The sequence below is a fragment of the Solanum pennellii genome, chromosome 9 (genome assembly GCF_001406875.1).
Source record: "Solanum pennellii chromosome 9, SPENNV200".
Taxonomy (NCBI): Eukaryota; Viridiplantae; Streptophyta; class Magnoliopsida; order Solanales; family Solanaceae; genus Solanum; species Solanum pennellii.
The window spans coordinates 116,419-136,801 of record NC_028645.1 but is presented as its reverse complement, the minus strand read 5'-3'; the positions used below and the strand labels follow the sequence as shown (position 1 = coordinate 136,801).

General features: G+C 35.1%; 1 protein-coding gene across 4 annotated transcripts; it reads left to right on the top strand.

Moving 5' to 3' along the window:
• The first annotated feature begins 924 nt into the window (after positions 1-924).
• LOC107029523 lies at positions 925-15,075 on the top strand. Of its 4 annotated transcripts, none has more exons than XM_015230952.2 (19): positions 925-1,134; positions 1,587-1,658; positions 2,317-2,339; positions 3,196-3,377; positions 4,972-5,067; positions 5,169-5,211; positions 5,538-5,614; positions 5,953-6,045; positions 8,025-8,079; positions 9,066-9,165; positions 10,180-10,396; positions 10,948-11,164; positions 11,238-11,317; positions 11,522-11,585; positions 11,658-11,762; positions 11,869-11,888; positions 11,959-12,918; positions 13,004-13,169; positions 14,768-15,075. In XM_015230952.2, the coding sequence occupies exons 2-18, from the start codon at positions 1,617-1,619 to the stop codon at positions 13,135-13,137; spliced, it is 2,508 nt and encodes an 835-aa protein (XP_015086438.1). In that variant the 5' UTR covers positions 925-1,134; positions 1,587-1,616; the 3' UTR covers positions 13,138-13,169; positions 14,768-15,075. The 4 variants fall into 4 exon arrangements, with proteins under 4 accessions (XP_015086438.1, XP_015086439.1, XP_015086437.1 ...); XM_015230953.2 differs by having other exon boundaries at positions 9,063-9,165; positions 11,238-11,275; XM_015230951.2 differs by having other exon boundaries at positions 9,063-9,165.
• Positions 15,076-20,383: the final 5,308 nt, after the last annotated feature.

Sequence of the window (20,383 nt, the reverse complement as noted above, 5' to 3'; positions counted from 1 at the left end):
AGATACAGAAGCAGATTTAAATATCTAAATAACTATACAGTTTCCATAAAAATCCAAAAATTTAACAAAACATTTATCAGAACATTGCGAAAAATAACTCCTAAAACCTGAGAGTTAATGTACAAAACTCTAATAATGACTAGTCTAATAACAAGGGGTACAATCCCTAAAACTAAACAAATGAAATATCTAAAGTACTAGTCTAAGTTTGAAGAAAATGGACCAAGCAAAATAACAACTCATGGAAGGTTTGAAAACTGGCTCACCCTTGAATTCGATCTCAATCAGTGATCTCCCAAATGAGGTATGCCAATAGCGGTCTGAAAACGCCTCGTACTCAACCAAAAAATAACAAGTGATGTATCAGTACACAACCATAGTGTACTGGTAGGATCACACGACTACTCACATAAGCATAATATATAACGAACAATCACGAGAATATAAACATACATATATGAAATACAACTCGGTTATCATTTCAGAGTTAACATACGGTCTTCCATCAACAATGACAAGTAAACGTAAGCATAACAATCAAAAGTAGTTCTCTCATGGAACTTATATTCAAATTGTTAGTTTTGTCGGAAGATGACAACAATCCAATGCATGTCTCGGAACGTGACACCCAATTCAATATATATGTCGGAATGTGGCACCCAATCCATTGTATATATCGAAACGTGGACCCAGTTCTTTCTTTGTTGACTTTTCTATAACGACAGGAACATATCATTACACTAGGGTTCCAAATATTTTGAAGATTTTTTAGTGTATGTTATGAATTCAATTAATATTATTCCATTATTTTTTATTTTTATATAATTTCCTTTAAAATTGAAAGAGGAAAAAAAAAGAGTGAACAATTGAAATAGATAAATAGTACCTGGCACAAAATTAAAATTATCCAAAGAGGCGAACGGGTTTGGAAAAGAGAAATTTCAAACAACTTTATAAAGTTTCCCTCTCCCGCGTAACAATTCACAATTCAAAATTTCGCTCACGCACGACGAGGAAATTAACTCTCAGGTTTCACTGATACTCTCAGATTTTTGTGCGCTCGAGTTTTCTCGTCGGCTCTCGGACTCAGAAGCTCCCCATTTCACTGTGAGAGCTCCGATCAGGAGCACATAAGTAAGTCTCAAATTCTTAATTTCACGATTTCACTGCGACGTTTGGGTTTGATTTATGAGAAAACATTTCAACCTAGTTATTATTTTGTTGACTTGAATATGAACTATTAGTACTATGTTTGGAATTAATTTTCTGATTGTGCTAGAAAATTTTCTAGTTAAATGACATGGTGACAGCTTAATATTTAAATTGTGATGCCGCAGTGGTGCAGCTTGTAGTGCTGCTGTTTTTATTTGGTTATTTTGATATGAGATTTGTGTTTGTGGTGCAACTTGTAGCCTTTTTGTGTTGTTAGGAACTTGATAAATTAGGAAGCATACAAGGCTTGTAGTGTTGTTACTGTTGTAGCTGCTGATTGCCTGATTGAATAGCTTTAATCTATATCGTAGTGTTGTTTTGTTGTTCCATTTCTTTTCCTCTGGTCCTTATATAATTATCACTTTCCCATTTAGTTGAAGTTTCAAGGAAGATTTCTTCCAACGATGTTACAATGGATGGGTGGGTCAAGGAGGAAAGTTGATACTGTAAGTGTAAAAGGAAATTTCTTATTATTCTGGATTTACTTGCATATTTCTGAATTTGTAGGATAATTTTTACATTTCAAGGGAAGCCTTGGAAGCACAATTGAGCAAATTTGAAATTAGGTGGAACTACAGCTCATTAGTGTGGTTTGTTAGTTGATCTCTAGTAATGCATTTCTCTGGAGATGGTAATGGATTTTAAGTAAAGTTGTGGTTAATACAGTTCAAATGAGGAGTTACATAAAAGTTTACATAAAAGTATATTAAAAGATGAAGATCACCCTTTAGAGATTGGGAGCTCAAGCATATTCCTGAAGGAAATGAAAATATTCTTAATCCATGTAGTCCTGGCCTAAATCTTCTTGTGAAAAAGCCTGACCTCCCACACTTTCTTTACACGAGTTTAATTTTGCACAAGCCAGATTGCAGGTTTGTTGTGACAACATTCAGCTTACTCCACCCCCAAAATTAAATTTTAAAAAAGGAAATAAGAAACAGAACATCCATCTTCTGTTGAAGGCTATCAACTTGTTCTTGAGAAAGTTTGATTTGTTCCCATCATTTTTAAAGATTTAATCTTATTGTGCTTTGGGAAATGTTTTCATACTAACATTTTCTCCTGTGATTTGTATTATCCTTTCGGGGGATGGAAAACCATCAGTCAAGAAGGTCAACACAGAAAAGGTATTAAAACATCACCCATCGGTCTTTATTTGATTGGATAATTGTTGTAGCTTTACTCAACCTCAACATAGGTCAACATTCTTTGATACTGTTCTCTTAACTTCCAATGTGTAGAGATTTAGACTAAGGGAATCTTAGTAGCTTAGGGGGTTGATTATTTGAACTCCCACCTTGTTGGTGAGGGTTCAATTTCCCATATTGTAATCCCCTCTTTCATTTCCACTTCCTCAACCTTGTTTAAAATAATAAAACATGATTAACGGCTCATTTGGACATGCGATATGAAATCATGATTATAAATCGGATTGATTTGAAGTTTAAGTTTTGTTTGTACATGTAATTTGGATTTTTTCTCATAAACATGAAAACCTCACTGAGTTATGAAAACTATCAAAATTTCCGCAATTCTTATACAATTTTATCAAATGAGCAAATTATAATTCATAAATAAAATATCAGAACAGCCAAAGGCACTGAATTGATAAATCACATATCGCCATGCTCCTCTTATAAACAAATATTTTTGATTATAAACTTTTAAGTACACATAATTTTATGAAGATTCACTAGTCAACTAGTAACTAGTTATTCTTTAAAATAATCCTTCCACATAACACCGGGCATGAGTAATTCCATATTTAAAATGATGAGTTTTTTTTTTTTTTTTGACAAAATATAAACATATGGGTCAAGAAGTTTCCTAGTTTTTTTTTAAAAGAAAACTTATGGGTCAAGTTCTACATTTAAAACAATTTGAAATGGTGATTTGGAATCCCAAATCATGCTTTATGGAGAATTTGGAATATGATACTGTATGTCCAAGCATAGGCTAAGATGTAGTTGGTCTATCTTATAGGCAAAAACAGTACTTTGAGCAAAGAAAATGGCGAGAGCAGCAGAAAAAAAATGCTAGAGAGAGCTTCTTTGATGAGAAAAGCCCTTGTAATCAGCAAGAAAAGAATAGTCGTTCACTTGATATTCTGAGTTTACTGAACGTGTCAACAGGTTCTGGGGAACACAAGTCAAATGTCCACTCAGGTACTTTGACTTCAATTTTTGAACTCTCCAAATTTTAAGCATATATAATTATTTGCTCTCTGGGGTAATCGACAATAGCTTTTGGTGCTTGTTCATGTTTCTTAGTTTGACCTAACTCAGAGATATTATAGTCGCACAATCCCACTATTGGGTTACTGGTTGAAGTGATTTTCAAATGATTTATTTTGCTTTCATATTGTTACTCTGTACAACTCAAGCTGATGAATCTTATTATGTGAAATTTGAAAAGATATACACACACATAACACTATAATGTATACCTTTCTTGGATCTTGGTTAAGATCAAGTATATGTCCACCCTACTCTAATAAATTGTCTCTTAAGTTGCATAATGGTGCAAAATTGGTCTGCAATAAGTACAGTTGTCTCGTCCTTGACAGAAATAATGTGCCATTTTTGGTGAATGAAAAGATGTATATCACTTATTAAATATCTCATTTTGCCCACCCCACCCCGCGAAGAAAAAACACTACTTGAAGGTTTGTTGGAAGGATATAATGGTGCTTTTCCCGCAGCCCGTCAATCAGTTAACCGTCGACATATTTTCGTTATAGTCATATAGTAGATTGGTTATAGTAGGTACAAGGAGAGGTAGAGGTAGACCGAAGAAGTATTGATGATACGTGATTAGACAGGACATAATCTAATTTCAGGTTACCCAGGACATGATCTTAGATAAGAAGATGCGAAGGACACGTATTAGTGTAGAAGGTTAGTAGTTAGTGGAGTGTTGTCTTGCTTTTCGAGAGTTTGGGCTGCTTGGTTTTTTTGTCGCTAGCTGTTTATTCTAGTTCTTCACTGGGATATCTATCATCATCTATTGTTTATTGTGTTTCGATTATCCCACTATTTTGTTGTTCGTGGTCTTTTAGTGTAGGATTTGCACTCCCCCTTTGTTAGTTGCTATGTTTTTTCCACTGTTTTCTTCTTTCTTGTACTTGGATTTTCTGTACTTGGGCCGAGGGTGTTTTTGAAACAACCTCTCTACATTCACGAGGTAGTGGTAAGGTCAGCGTACGCTCTACCCTCCCCTACCCCACTATTGGGATTTCTCTAGGTATGTTGTTCAGTTGTTGTTGACATCTGATAAAATTGGAACAATACAAACATATATGTAACAGATCTTACTTGTCAAATAAGTTTATATCTCAACCTGCTCAGCTTGAGGAAGAAAAATCCTTTAAATTTGTGAAACATTAAATGAATGATGTGCATTTTCACTTACTTTAGATCTCACGAGAACTTTTGAACTAGTTGCTTACAGCATGCAACTTCATTAGCACTTATGTCCCAGTGCAATGATTTCCTATCAGGTACTGTTAGGATTCTTCTTTGACAAATTTGTTTACTGTCATTTCCAAGCCTTCAATGATATGACAACCTTATATACATTGTTTATGAATTATAGATCGCAATAAGGAATTGATACAAAATTTCATTATACAATGTGACCGTGTTAAAATTGCACTTATGTCGATTTTCTTTATTTGATGAGTGAACCTATTCCCTTCAATAGCTGAGTGATTCTCGATCTCCAATTTGAGGCCTATTTTCTTTTTCATTACTATGTTAGCAAGGCATATTTATGAGGACAATCAAATGCTGCAGCCTTCTCCAGTGATTCAAATAAAAGAAGACATTTATCTTGTCTCTCTTCAACATAAGGAAGGTAGTACACTTGCTTTCTGGCAAAAGCTGGTTTTCTGAAGAGTGTAATTGTACATTCTTGTCATTTGGATGTATTAAGTATGTGATTCATTTTCCTAATAGGAACGTCACCAAGCTCCCAAGATAATGCAGCCTGCCCAAATCGGTAAGCATGTTTATGCTGAGTGGATTGTCCATATTGAATTGCATAAACATAAAAAAATGTCGTAGGTTTATCTTGTTGAATTGCATAAATACATATATAAAAAAAATCCTTGAGGAAGCTTGCTTGAGTATATTTTTAATAATAAAAAGATGCTCAAAAGTGTAGATGGAGAAGCTTTAAATCCATGCCTGATTTGGATGCTAGCAATTATTAGAAGGTCCAGAATCACCTTAAACTGCATTCTTAGTATTCTACATGTTTGGTTTTGATGTCAATGAAATAATTTTTTCCTGAAAAAAGTTCAACTAATAGTTGATATTTCTCAGAGCATCAGTTGGAGCACCTGGAGGTCATGAGAGAGGCAATGATAAAATAAACCCACTGGCAAACTCTACAAGCAAACGTGAGTATACTATTCATATGGAAGTGTTTGCCTGCAAGCTTCTGTAGTACTTACCTGTCAAAAGAAAATTTAAATGGCTTGTTAAAACATCTTTAGCAATAGGATTAACATTCTGATTGGAGACACTTCTATTTGAATTTCATCTTATTATTGTAGTTGAAAGTAGAAGTTCATGGTATTACATCAAGATATCCTTTTGTCCATAGCTGACAGATGTATATCAACTGTAAATTTAATGGCCCTACTTTAGAAAAAGCACTTCCCAAGTATATTCTCTGCTTTGAACTGTCAGAGCTAGAATAATTATTACCATATATACTAAAATCTCAATTTTGCAGAACTCTCTATTTTTGACATACTTGGTGATGATGGACCGAACTGTGAGTTGGAAAGTTTAACTCGTGAAGGCCATGTTGCATTTTCGATTGAAGGTATATTCGATGGTTGACCATGAAGCAATTACATTCATGTTTTTTGAAAGACTAACAATTTTGTACCAAGGGTGTGACCTAGTGGTCAATGAAGTGGATTGAGAACCATGAAGTTTCGGGTTCAAATCCTAGCGGAGACAAAAAAAAGCAAAACACTAGGTGATTTCTTTCCATCTTTCTTAGCCTTGATGGGCAGGATTACTCGGTACCTGTTGGTGGTGGGAAGTGACAGGTATTCCATAGAATTAGTCGAGGTGCGCACATGATTGGTTCAGAAACTACAATTATGAAAAAAAATCCTACAAATGAGTAGAAAAGCTCAATTAACTTCTTCCATTTTCTTTTCTACTTAATGCTCTTTATAGAAATCTTTTTAAATACTCCGTTTGTTTCAATTTGTTTGTCTGGTTTTGACTTGACATAGAGTTTAAGAAAGTAAAGACTTGGTTCTTGTGGTTAAATATGCTATGTGGAAAGTTGGCATTAATAAGTTTCAAAAAAAGAAAAGTGACATTCTTTTTTAAATGGACTACGAAGCAAAGTTAGATGAACAACTTAAAAATGGATTGGGTATCATATTACTATTTTTCTTAGCATTAGTCTTTGAGAACGTGTGTTGCATGTTTATCCTCTATCATTATTATAATAGAAAATTAGCGATTACACAACAAATCTATAGAAAATTATCTAGCAAAAAAATGCAAGCAATTGTGCCTAACGGAAAAAATCAAGTTAGAAAGATATGTGCCTACCTCATTCGTATTGGCACAATTCGTACCAAAGTTCTATTCAATTATCTACAAAATCATTACGTCATTTTTTATCTCATAAGTTGTTGGACAAAGTTTTAGCAGTTTATTTTCATGTGAGAGATCAAACTCTTAAACATCAATTAAAGTTATTAACTACATGATTAATATGATAAGCAAAAAACCAAGAAGCTAAGCAAAAAGCAGAAGAAAAAGATGCTTAAAACAACATGGGAGAAGAGCTTTATGCTCTTGTAACCAAATTCAAATATTGCCATTAATAAAGAAAGTGAATGAAAAAATAAAACATTCAAAACTATCTCCGGGTAATAATATATAGCCATATACTACAGAGATTTGTGAAAGCTTCTCAAATTAATATCGCTAAAATTAATATTGAAATGATCTAAACACATGCATATTATATAAGTTAGAGAAAAGATACCAATAGGGCCATATGACGAGAAGATGAAAGGGCGAAGATGGAAGACAACTAATAATTGAGGAACCGTTTTGACAAAAGGAATGATCACAACTATTCAAATTAATCACATTTTGCTACTGGGAGTATTTATAATTAACAATTAATAGGAGTTACTTTTATGTAGTGAAGATAAAGGTGTGCAAGGTTTGTCTTTCTTCAATATATTTTTTAGTTTATTTTTAAAATTAGAATGCACATTTAAATTAATTTCTGACAGATGCAAGAATATGAGAGTTATGGTTTTGAAGTGCTAGAAGGTAAATTATTTTTTGCTACTAAACATTGTTATGAGTAGATTTTAAATGAAGAGTAAATGGTCGTTCAATGTTTGATAGATATTTCATAATTCAACTTTTAACTTTAGGAGCTTCCCACTTATGGAATAACTACGAATGAATGAACGAATGATGATGATGATGATGATATGAAAAAGGGTGGATTTTGAAAAGTTAGTCGTGTGGAATCCCAAAGGACCAAAATAGATGCAATAGTTTTACTTTAAGAACATATGCAAATATTAGGCCTGCGTTAAAAGCTGTTGTTGTTGTTGTGGCTCCTCTACTATATATATATGTGTGTGTGTGTGATATATATATGATTATTTCTTCATTTTCCTTTCTACTTTATGCTCTTTATGGCATCATATCCAGTTTGCAGAGAAAAGTACGGAAGAACTGTCTATATTTGTGTGGCTTTCAGATCTCTTAGAATGAACATTTGATCAGATACCTTTTTGCCTTGCTTAGGTTTAGGTAAAGTTGAAATGTCTACCCCAGTCCATTCACCGCAGCTACCTGGCAGGTAAATATACTTTATTAATCAAGAATAACAGACCATGAATAATAATTTTGCAAATTCCATCTTGACAAGATTTCTATGATAAGTATTGTTAGGACTACCCTTGGAAGTCAAAGACTATGAATAGTTTGTAAATTTTAATTAACTATGATAGCTGCATACATCAGTCCTATCGACTGAAAACACCATCTGCACATTTAGGCGACTTGCCTTACTTTCCCAGGTTTCGAGGAGATCATCTGGCTGTTAACATGACCTTTTGGATGATAAAGTGTATGTTTTAACTAAATCCGCTTCGCCACTGACATAGACCTTCATAAACAGAGGATGAGACATTAATGTCATGGATGTATTTTACAGTAATGCTACTTCCAGCAAGAAGGAATTCCAAATTTCCGTAGAAGCTCTTAACTATTTCCAGATAAGCAAAAAATTAATACAGGCATTGTATAACCACCAGATTCCTTGATAACGTTCCTGACTTAGCTGACATCAGTACTTGATAAGCAAGGGTGTTTGGATACCACACTTTTCTCCAAACAGCTTAGCTCAGTACTCTAGCCACTAGAAAGTGATCTGAGACTCTGAATCCCTCTCTGAAATGTTTAGTGTTCTTAATATTATGTCTTATATAACCAAGCCATGGATATCCTTTCGATCAATTCACACATGCTTCATGCTTATCTTACATTCTGGAATTCTAGATCAGTTTTTGGAGAACTATACACCTGATTGCTTCTCAGGTTGCTATATTTAGATACACAAGCTTCCTAAATAATTAGTTTTTACATAGGACCTTAATCAAATTGGCATGCTTAATGGTTTTAGTTCTTCATATTGCAGTAAGCTGAATTAGGTGGCACTTCTTTTGTGCTTTGTAGCTACAACCGCACTGAGTTGCATGGAAATCTTTTTTTGAGGATTCAGTTGCATGGAAATCTTTGAAAGTGCTCCTTCTAAATGCTTCTTTTTATGTTGCATGACAGCAGACTCTTGTCATATGGTAGGCCCTCACCCCCAAGGGCAAGGAGAAAAACTCTCTCATCTGACTATCTTAACAAAGGAATAGATGGAATTGAACTTGAACTGGTGAGAGCACTTCCTGATGCTATTACATTCTGTTTTAGGTTGCTAGCTTGCTACATGTTTACTTCTAGAGCTTCCTTCCAATGACTTGAACTCCTATCTTTGTTAGTGTCTCCTTTCCGTGGGATAGTGGACCATTAACTCTAGAAATCTTTGCGCTTTTACTTCATTTCCTATAATTTGTAACTTACTGTTGTCAATTTCTTTTTGTTTCACTTGTGTAGGGTGTTTAGCATGGCATTAGTTTTTTGTTGATGAAACTATTTTTGTGTTCAGTTGTCTAAATTCTTTTCACCAAAAGAAGGAAATTGACTTTTGTGAGCATATGCGCTTTTCGGCTACAATTATATAAACTTAAACCAGATGGCGTTCTTCAACGTAAACCTCATGTCAACCTGTTTTGAAACACCGCACCTATGCCCTATCTCTACTTCCTATCACTACCATATGTCACATATATTTTTACCCTATCAAACGGCATACGGTAATTTAGGAAATACTTAATAAAGTTCTATAAAAAATTATTCCATAACACACCCTTCATCTACTGTATCTTATGATATCAAACGGGCAAAGGCTTTGGCAATAGGTGTTAAAACCAAGTTCAAGGCTTCCGACAACTAGATGTTTAGTTTCAGAATTCATAGCTTCTTAAACGGTTGGCATCTGAATCTGAAATCTACAGATTCTGTGTTTATTGGTTCAGTTGATGTAAACCAGCATTTTATGCTCTTGATCTCGAAAAGTGGTGAGATACCTAAGTTCTATTCCATGCAATTGTTTTTCAATATATGCGTGCTTTATATATACACACACACACTCCATATGTGCATATGCTTATTTTGTCAATAAGCCCCTCACCATCTGAAATGAAAAATGAAAAACAAAAAACAGTTGGTTCTTTATGCAAGGATTACTGCAATGCAGATGTCCATCCCTCATCGGCTCAGTCATACTTGGTTATATGGAGCTCGAATTCCTGATCTCTTCGTTTCTGGTTATATTGACAAACTACAGGATAGCATGATGGTGGATGTAGAACGACCTTTTCAAACGATTCCTGTTGATGGATCCTCTTGCTCCAGGGGAGTACAAGATTTACCTGGTAGTGCAGAGCATAATTTACTAGATACCAAATGGTTCTCCTCTAATAACAACTTCACTTATCTGTACACTTCTGAGGATGACGAAATCTTCGGCAAAAACAAGGAAAATTCAAATACAATTTTGAATGGTAGGGTCCTTAATATGTTTTTTCCTTATCTTTTCTGTCTTCTGCAATGACACCTACAAAGTGGTGTTGAGTTGGTTTCTTGAGTATCATTTTTATTTAGGGTAAATCTCTGTTCATTCTTCTGGGAAAAGAATTATAATTCAACTTTGTAATTCATTTGGAACCGTTTGTTGAGAGTTTGCAAAAACAATTTTTAACTTTTCGGAAAATTTATTTGTTTGAACTACTTTGCAAACAAGTTCCAGAAGTCTGCAAACTTAGACAAATGCCAAGTTAATAACATCATAGCTAGTTAACACATTTAAAGTTCCCATACATATATCTTTATTAAGCTTGAATTTTCGACATTGTTTTTGACAGTTCGCCAATACTAATAACATGTTTCTCTTGAGAGGTTACAGAATTAACCCTGTGGTACAGAGCTTAAAATTGGAGAAGTGCTTTTGAAGTTTCATAGAAATTTCAAACCTTTTGGCACTTCCACATCTTCTAAGGTTTTGCTTCGTTTTACAAGTGACATGACTACATCGTGTTTTATGCTTTACATTCAGCAAATTCCAGCTTGCCACTTCCTGAAAGCTTTCATGAAGATTGTGGTTCACGTCATTTAGATGCTGTTTCCACTGATTTTTGGAATAGCCAAAGTTGTGTGATGCGAGAATTCAACTTTGAGGACTGTTATTATCAAGATTTTGCCAATTCTTGTAGTGCCAGAAATTATGGGAAGCAAGACATTTATTTTGATGACTCTTATCATCAGAAGCAAAGGTTTCCCCATGTATCACTTCAATCTTTAATTTGATGGTGTTTGTGTTCTATACTGAGGGTCTTCTCCTTGCAGGATCAGGATGAAAGCCAAATCAGAATTCAACATAATAGGTGCTTTACATTTCTGCTATAAGAGATGCTTTTTTGAAAGATGTACATATTCTTTTACCTGTTTTTCTTCTCATGGTTCTATCAAAAAGTCATTTAAATTCTCCAAGTTCAAAAAATATGAATTGTTCAATATGGGGAGCTAAAGTGGAGTGTTGTTGAATAGTTTTTCCTGGTATTATTGAGATTATAGTTTGGGCCAATAAGTTGCATTTTCTGTGGTTTGATGTGTTATTCTCTCTTTAACAGATTCAGCAACTCCCTATACCAAGCACTTCAAACCAGAGAATTGCAGTGTCTCAGATGGAGAATGGTAGGCACATTTTGCTGTAGATGTGAGGGGGATTCTTTAATTGGTTTAAACTCTTCTATTTCTTTTTGTCAGGTGTTCCATGGGATGTACAAGTCCTCATTTAATGGATTATATAGACCATGTTGATAGGACATGGTTTGCAAATGAAGATGCAAGAGATAATTTGAGTTTATTGAGGTTGCTATTTGAAGCTCTTTCTGTTTACTGGTCTCTCTGGTGGGCCTTTTCATTTTCTAATGAACTAATCCAGTTTATTCTTGTGGATATGTTGACTTCTCTGCAGCGAAGAGTCATCCACTGCAGGTCAATGTCATTTGTACTCACTGACTTGTTGACTTGAGCAATATAATCATTTTTATTTTTCTCCATCCAGTGGTGGGTGACTTGGACACACAACAAAAGATGAACTCAAATAATAAAAGGAGAAGCCAGGACGTATCTGATTGGAGGAAAGAGGCAAAATTCTGTGAGAAGTTATTTGCTAAGGAAAGAAACTGCAAGAAGAATGATATCCAGCAAGGAAAGCCAACAAAGTTACCATGGCTACCGAACCAATCAAGAGCAAAGCCAGAAAATCACAGTTCTATATTTTATGAGAAGAGGTCAGACATGAAGAATGATGGACTGAGTGAGGCCAGATGTGGTCCAGGAGAGTCAAATTCAAGATTCAGATCTTTCTGCCAAGCTTCAGTGTCCAAAAGATATGCATCCACTTGCTCCGACTTCTTGGTTGGAGATGTCCTTGCTGATCAGGAGCCTAAGTTACAAGTTGACTCCCTACAGAACCTCGAAGGGTCTATTGAATATCCTGGTGAATATGCACCCTCATGTTTTATGATGGAACCAATGACTTTTGAACTAGATAGCCCCGGATGCACCTTCAGGAACTTGTTTCAGGATGCCAAGAAGGGTTGTGGTACTGAGGATTCATTACGTACTATCGGTTCCCATGGCACACTAACAGGACACATTGTAAGAGATGTAGGTAAGCAACCTAATTTCCTGAGCGATGGAGATAAAGGTATTGATGTCCTACCATTTGATAGCAGCCAGTTTGTCCCCAATACTGAAGTTTCTGGTAGGTGCAACGGTTTCTCATCAGGAAAGAAAAAGTCAGTGGATGGATCAAGTTCTGTCAATGAGTGTAGTAACTGTGAGGAACCAAAAGAAAAAACTCCAGAAGTGAAGGACAGGACAGGATCGTTTAACTACTCTGAATGTGCAGAAGAAGCTTCTTCCTCTGTAGAGATGTCCACTGTATCAAAGGGGGATCAGGACAGTTCATCTAATCAGGATACCCAATCTTCACTTAGATTAAAAGCAGAAGATGAAGGTCGAAGATTTTCCTCCTTTGTGATCCTTATTTTTAAATTAGTCCTTCGTTTATAATTATACGAAGTGTCTTTGTGCTTTGCTAGTTACAAAGGATGACAGCAGGTCTTCATCAAAAGAAGGAATGATAACTACACGACAAAGTCACAATGTTCACCAAAATGGGCAAGTTATGATGCTTGAGGCCGTATCCTTCAACTTTTACATGTGCAGTTTTTGAAGGGAGCACAGAATTAATGAACTTGGACGATGGTATGGTACTCTTATCAAGTTTTAATAGATAAATGCAAACATGAACATTGTAATTCTATAGTTGGCTTTTTTAGCATTTGACCTTCATGTGTTTTTCGCTATGGTTTAGACATATGCAAGTTATCTTGTGTTCTAGTGATGCATGACTGCCATGACTATTTAAGTTGTAGAACCAGATTAGGCTCAGTTTTGATGCTTGTGCAGAATATATCTTTTTTGGGGGGAGACTAGAGAGAACATGCTTTTAACAGAAAACATTAGAAATTAAGACGGAGTGACGTGATTGACTCAAAATAGCTAATAAAATAGATAAAAGAAAGATAATGTTGTCAATGATCACTTTCCCTTGAATTGTTAGTCAATAATCAATAGTGCCATAGTCAATTTGTGCTCCTTTTTTCTTTAATTTTTCGCTTATATTCCTGTCACAGTGCACTGTTGTTCTACCTCCCGATGCATAGCCATCAACTACATGGTTTGGTTACTTTGGTCATATGACACCTCAATTTCGTAACATCTGATTGTTTGGTAGGCTCTAGTATAAATTCTTTAGCACCTTCTTGCAAGCACCTATATTGGTAAACAAAGTCAGAAGATAAAACACGGCATAATATGTCTAGTTTTGCTACAGACTAGAAGCAATTATTAGGTTGCTGCTTGAGTAATTACTTCTTGATTCAGGTAAGACGTTCTCGTATGATACAATAACCACAAGTATCTCTTTCAAATTAGAGGGTCCCTGTCATTTAGAAATGTTTCAAATAGTGATTACTTCTGAAAGTGTGGAGGCAAAGAAACTTTTGGGAGAGGGAGGGAGAGAGGGCGTCCTTAAGGCCCACTTAATACCTTCAGTAACGATCAAGTTATGTTCGGTTTCCTGCAATATCAAATCAAAGAAAGTGTATAAATGCAGAAAGTTCCAAAAGATAACATGTCATACATGCTGATCACAGGCATTGAGTGATGGACTGGTGATAACACATCACATGCATTGAACTGACCCACTAGTGACACTATTTTTTCCAACCATAAATATATAATGCCTAATATAACTTGATATTTTCTTTGTTCCATGGAGGCAAACATTAGTGACTAGAGCATAAATAAATATGAGCAAATGTTGGATTGTGAAAGAGGTATGGAGCCTCATATTTGTATGTTTCTTCATGGTGTTTGGCTACATGGATGAAGAGAGTAGTTATCAAAGTGCTGCCTACTCTTGTATTCTTGCTGTATTGTCTCTCCATAGCCCTACTCTTCTGCCCATTCTCTGCAGTAGTCACGGCAGCAAGGAACAGCTCAAATTCACAATTTCCTCATAACTTGAAGAATTTGGTAGTAATTTTGTGAAGTAGAACACATTATTTGGAGTGTCAAAAGAAATTAGTCACAAATTCATTGCTTAAGCAAACAAGTTCATTACATGTTCAATGCTTGCATAAACCATAGCCATGTTCTCTATTGAGTCTATCGACTTATTACATTGGGTACAGTTTGCTATAGACATTCTAATTCTTCAATTTCTTTAGAGTAATTGGATTCTTAAACCTTTATTAATGCATCTTCAAATGGTAATTTTATTTTGTCTACAACTACAGGAGTGGGAATGCCAATTAGTGGAACTGAGGGCAGAGCAAGGCAACATTAAAAGACTCGTGTACTTGGTATAAACTACAGCTGAGTAAAGTAAATAATGGCAAATGTCTGCTTATTGATGTTCGCTAAGAGGTATACAAGGCTGCATGAATTCAAGATACGTTCATACATTCACCTTTTTTTGTCTTACCGAACCTCACACATGATTTTTCTTTTTGACTTCTTTAATTCAACGTCATAATTGAGTTCTAAATATTTCCCTTGTAGATCTATTTGTTTATCATTATTTGAGTTTCTTATTTTCATTTAATTTTTTAATTTCATTTTAGTGCAAAATATGAGAAATAAAAAAGAAAAAGAGTGACTGAAAAAAGAAAAAAGTTAAAAGTGAACTTTTTACAACTATATTGTAATTACAAAGAAATATGGGTAAGAAAAGGATGAACGCGGCTGCGGTTTTTGAATAGAGATCTAATCTTTAGTTTCCGCCTTTATTACCTTCCATGTCTTCACCATTAACTTTTTCACTTGCTCAAAGTTTTAACCCAAAAAATATTTCTTGTCTTATCAATGAATTGAACACAAAGTTTAGTCTTATGTGACAAATAATTAAAGATGTAGATCGAAGTTTAAGCCTATTGCATTTGTCATAACAATATAGAAAAGATAAAATTTCTTTTTTATAAAGAGAGGTTGTTCTGATATCTTGCATCCCATCAATAAAAACTATATAGGCATAACAAAAAATTGATAAATTGATATTTTTATTTGAATTTCATTGGAATTTTTTATTAAGCAAACATGATGTACTCTTTCAATAAAAAGTTGCTTTGGACTCGTTTGAACATGAAAATGTATTATTTTTTTCGTGGGACGAACATGTTCCATTTCTAAGTCTTAACAAACGTCAATGGAAAAATTCGGTCTTTTATTTCGTGATTTTCGGAAAAAAATAATTCATGGGATATAACACACGAAAATTGATAAATCTGTCTTTGTCTGTTTTTTTGGCTCGTTTGACTTGAAAATGCACCATTTTCTCCACAGGGCGAACTGGTTCCATTTCTAAGGTCTTAATAGATGTCCATGAAAAATTACGACTATTTTGTTTTGGATTTCTGAAAAAAAAAACATATTCATGGCTATAACACACAAATTAGTAAAATCTGTCTTTTCCTGCTTTAGGATTCGTTCAAACTTGAAAATGTATTTTTTAATCTGCGGAACGAACTAATTTTATTTCTAAGCTCTTAAAAGACGTCAATAAAATATATCGGACATTTTATCTTTGAATTTTTCCAATAAAAAAAATTCATGGGTTATAGCACACGAAAATGGGTAAAAAAAATTTCTTTTGTCTACTTTGGACTCATTTGAACTTGAAAATGCATCATTTCCCCGGGGGATGAACTGATTCAATCTCTATGGTCTTAACAGACGATCATGTAAAATTGTGGCCATTTGGTTTCAGAATTTCCGGTTAAAAAAAATTCATGGGTTTAACACACGAAAATTGTTAAAATCTGTCTATGTCTTCTTTATGGGCTCGTTTAAATTTGAAAATGCACCATTTTTCCCTACGGGACAAATTGATTCCATTCCTAAGTTTTAACCAACATCCATAAAAAATTTCAACAATTTTATTTTGGAGTTTTCGAATTATAAAAATTCATGGGTTATAGCACACGAAAATCGGTAAAATCTGTTTTTGCCTTCTTTGGGGCTCTTTTGAACTTGAAAATACACCATTTTTCCCCGCGTGATGAATTTGTTCCATTTCTAAGGTCTTAACGGACGTCCTTGAAAATTTTCAGTCATTTTGTTTTGGTATTTCCAGATAAAAAATAATTCATGGACTATAGCATGCGAAAATTCATAAAATCTGCCTTTGTCTTCTTTAGAGTCCGTTTGAGCTTGAAAATGCACCATCTTTCCCCACGGGATGAACTGACTTCATTGTAATCTCTTAACGAATGTCCATGAAAAATTTAGACCATTTTATTTTGAGATTTCCGAATCAAAATAAATTCATGAGATATAGCACAAGAAAATTGGTAACATTTGCCTTACTTTTGGAGCTCGTTTGGAATTGAAAATGCGCCATTTTTCTCCGCAGAACGAATTGGTGTCATTTCTAAGGTATTAATGGATGCTCATGAAAAATTTTGATCATTCAGTTTTTAGATTTTAGGATATTCAAAATCGATGGGCTTTAGCACAAGAAAATCAGTAAAATCTACCTTTGCGTGCTTTAGAGCTCATTTGAACTTGAAAATGCACCATTTTCCCCGCAGAACGAACTGTTTCCATTTCTAAGTTCTGAACATACGTCCATGAAAAATTTCAGAAATAGGAATTTTTGGATTAAAAAAAAACAATGGGTTATATCACATGAAAATCGGTAAAATTTGTCTTTGCCTACTTTGGGGCTCGTTTGAACTTGAAAATGCACCATTTTTTGATTAAAAAAAATCAAAGGACTATAGCACAAGAAAATCGTTAAAATCTGTCTTTCCCTCTTTGTGACTCGTTTGAACTTGAATATGCGTTATTTTTCCCCGCGAAATGAATTGGTTCCATTTCCAAGGTCTTAAAGGACATCATAAAAAAATTCAGTCATTTTGTTTTGAGATTTCTAGATAAAAAAATTTATGAGCTATAGCACACGAAAATTTATAAAATCTTTCTTTCCTTGCTTTATGGCTCATTTGAACTTAAAAATGCACCATTTTTATCTGGAGGATTGACTGGTTCCATTTCTAAGGTCATAATGGATGTCCATGAAATTTTTTAGCTATTTTGTTTCGTGATTTTCGGATAAAAAAATCATGGGCTATAGCACTTAAAAATTAGTAAAATCTATCTTTTCCTACTTTGGATCTCGTTTGAACTTGAAAATGCAACATTTTTTCACTAGGGATAAATTTTTTACATTTCTAATATCTTAAAAAATGTCCATAAAAAAATCGATCATTTTGTTTTGAAAGGTCATGATAAAGAAATTCATGGACAATAGCACAAGAAAATCGTTAAAATCTTCGTTTGACTTCATTGAGGCCCGTTTGAACTTGAAAATGCATTATTTTTTTCTGCGTAATTAACTGGTATCATTTCTAAGGTCTTAATAAACATACATGAAAAATTTCGATCATTTCATTTTGGGACTTCTTGATAAAATATTTCATGGAGTATAACACACAAAAATTAGTAAATTTTCCTTTTCCTACTTTGGGGCTCGTTGAAATTGAAAATGCACCATTTTTTCTCGCAAGTTGATTTGGTTCTAATCTAAGGTCTAAACAGACGGTCATTATAAACTTTGGCCATTTTGTTTTAGAATTTTCGGATAAAAAAATTGATGAGCTATAGCATACTAAAATTGATAAATCTGTCTTTGTCTGCTTTATGACTCATTTGAACTTGAAAATGCATCAGTTTTTCCTGCGGGATTAAATGGTTTCATTTCTAAGGTAATAAAAGACGTCCATAAAAAATTTCAGCTATTTTGTTTTGGATTTTTGAATAAAAATTCATAGACTATAGCACACAAAAATCAGTAAAATCTACCTTTGCCTACTTTGGGCCTGTTTGAACTTGAAAATGCACCATTTTTCCCCTCAGTATAAATTTTTTCTATTTCTAAGGTCTTAACAAACGTAAATGAAAAAATCGGGCATTTTGTTTTGAAATTTCCTAACAAAAAAAAAATCAAAGGACTATAGCACACGAAAATTGTTAAAATCTACCTTTGCCCTCTTTTGGACTCGTTTGAACTTGAATATGCATTATTTTTTCCCGCAGAACGAACTGATTCCATTTCCAAGGTCTTAAAGAACATCCATAAATAATTTCAGTCATTTTATTTTGTGATTTCTAGATTAAATAATTTATGGGCTATAGCACACAAATTTTTTTTAAATATTCCTTTCCTTGCTTTATGTCTCATTTGAACTTTAAAAGGCACCATTTTTTTCTGGGGGATTCATTGGTTCCAAAAATTTTTTTGGACGTCCGTCAATACCTTGTCTATTCAGCCAGTTGGCCATCACGGCCAATCTGACCCATTTTCAAGGTCAAACGAGCCCCGAAGCGCGCATACCCCCCATTTAGATGATTCTTGTGTGCTATAGCAAACCATTTTTTGGGTGATCCGCATTCCGACGTCAAAAATGCCAAATTTTCTTGTGGACGTCCGTCAAGACCTTGTCTATGCATCCGGTTGGCCCTCACGGCCAAACCGACCTATTTTGAAGGTCAAATAAGCCCCGAAGCGAGCATACCCCTCATTTCGATGATTTTCGTGTGTTATAGCAAACCATTTTTTGGGTGACCCGGATTAAGACGTCAAAAATTCCAAAAATTTTTGTGGACGTCCGTCAATACCTTGGCTATGGATCCAGTTATCCATCATGGCCAATCCAACTCATTTTCAAAGTCAAACGAGCCCCGAAGCAAGCATACCCCAATTTCGACGATTTTCGTAAGCAATAGCAAACCATTTTTTAGGTGATCTGGATTCCAACGTAAAAAAATGCCAATCTTTTTTGTGGACGTCCGTGAAGACCTTGTCTATGCAGCCGGTTGGACCTCACGGCCAGTCCGACCCATTTTGAAGGTCAAACTAGCCCCAAACCGAGCATACCCCCCATTTCGACGATTTTCATGTGCTATAGCAAACCATTTTTTGGGTGATCCGGTTTAAGACGTCAAAAATTCCAATTTTTTTTGTGGACATCCGTCAATAACTTGGCAATGCAGCCAGTTGGCTATCACGGCCAATCCAACTTATTTTCAAGGTCAAACGAGCCCCGAAGCGAGCATACCCCAATTTTGACGATTTTCGTAAGCAATAGCAAACCATTTTTAGGTGATCCGGATTCCGACGTCAAAAATGCCAAAAAATTTTGTGGACGTCCGTCAAGACCTGTCTATACAGCCAGTTGGCCATCACGGCCAGTTCGACCCATTTTGAAGGTCAAACGAGCCTCAAAGCGAGCATACCCCCCATTTCGACGATTTTCGTGTGCTATGGCAAATTATTTTTTGGGTTATCCGGACGACGTAATAAATGCCAAATTTTTTTGTGGACATCCGTCAAGACCTTGGCTATGCAGCCGGTTGGCCATCACGGCCAATCCAACTCATTTTCAAGGTCAAACGAGCCTCGAAGCGCGCATACCCCCCATTTCGACGATTTTCGTGTGCTATACCAAACCATTTTTTGGGTGATCCGAATTCTGAAGTCAAAAATTCCAAATTTTTTTGTGGACGTCCTTCAAGACCTTGGCTATGCATCCAATTGTCCATCACGGGCCAGTCCAACCCATTTTGAAGGTCAAACGAGCCCGAAAGCGAGCATACCCCCAATTTCGATGATTTTCGTGTGCAATAGCAAACCATTTTTTCTGTGATCCGGATTCCGACGTCAAAAATTCCAAAATTTTTTGTGGACGTGCGTCAAGACCTTGTCTATGCAGCCAGTTGGCCATCACAGCCAGTCCGACCAATTTTCAAGGTCAAACGAGCCTCAAAGCGCGCGTACCCCCCTTCTCGACGATTTTCGTGTGCTAAAAGCACACGATTTTTTGGGTGATCCGGATTCCGACGTCAAAAATGCC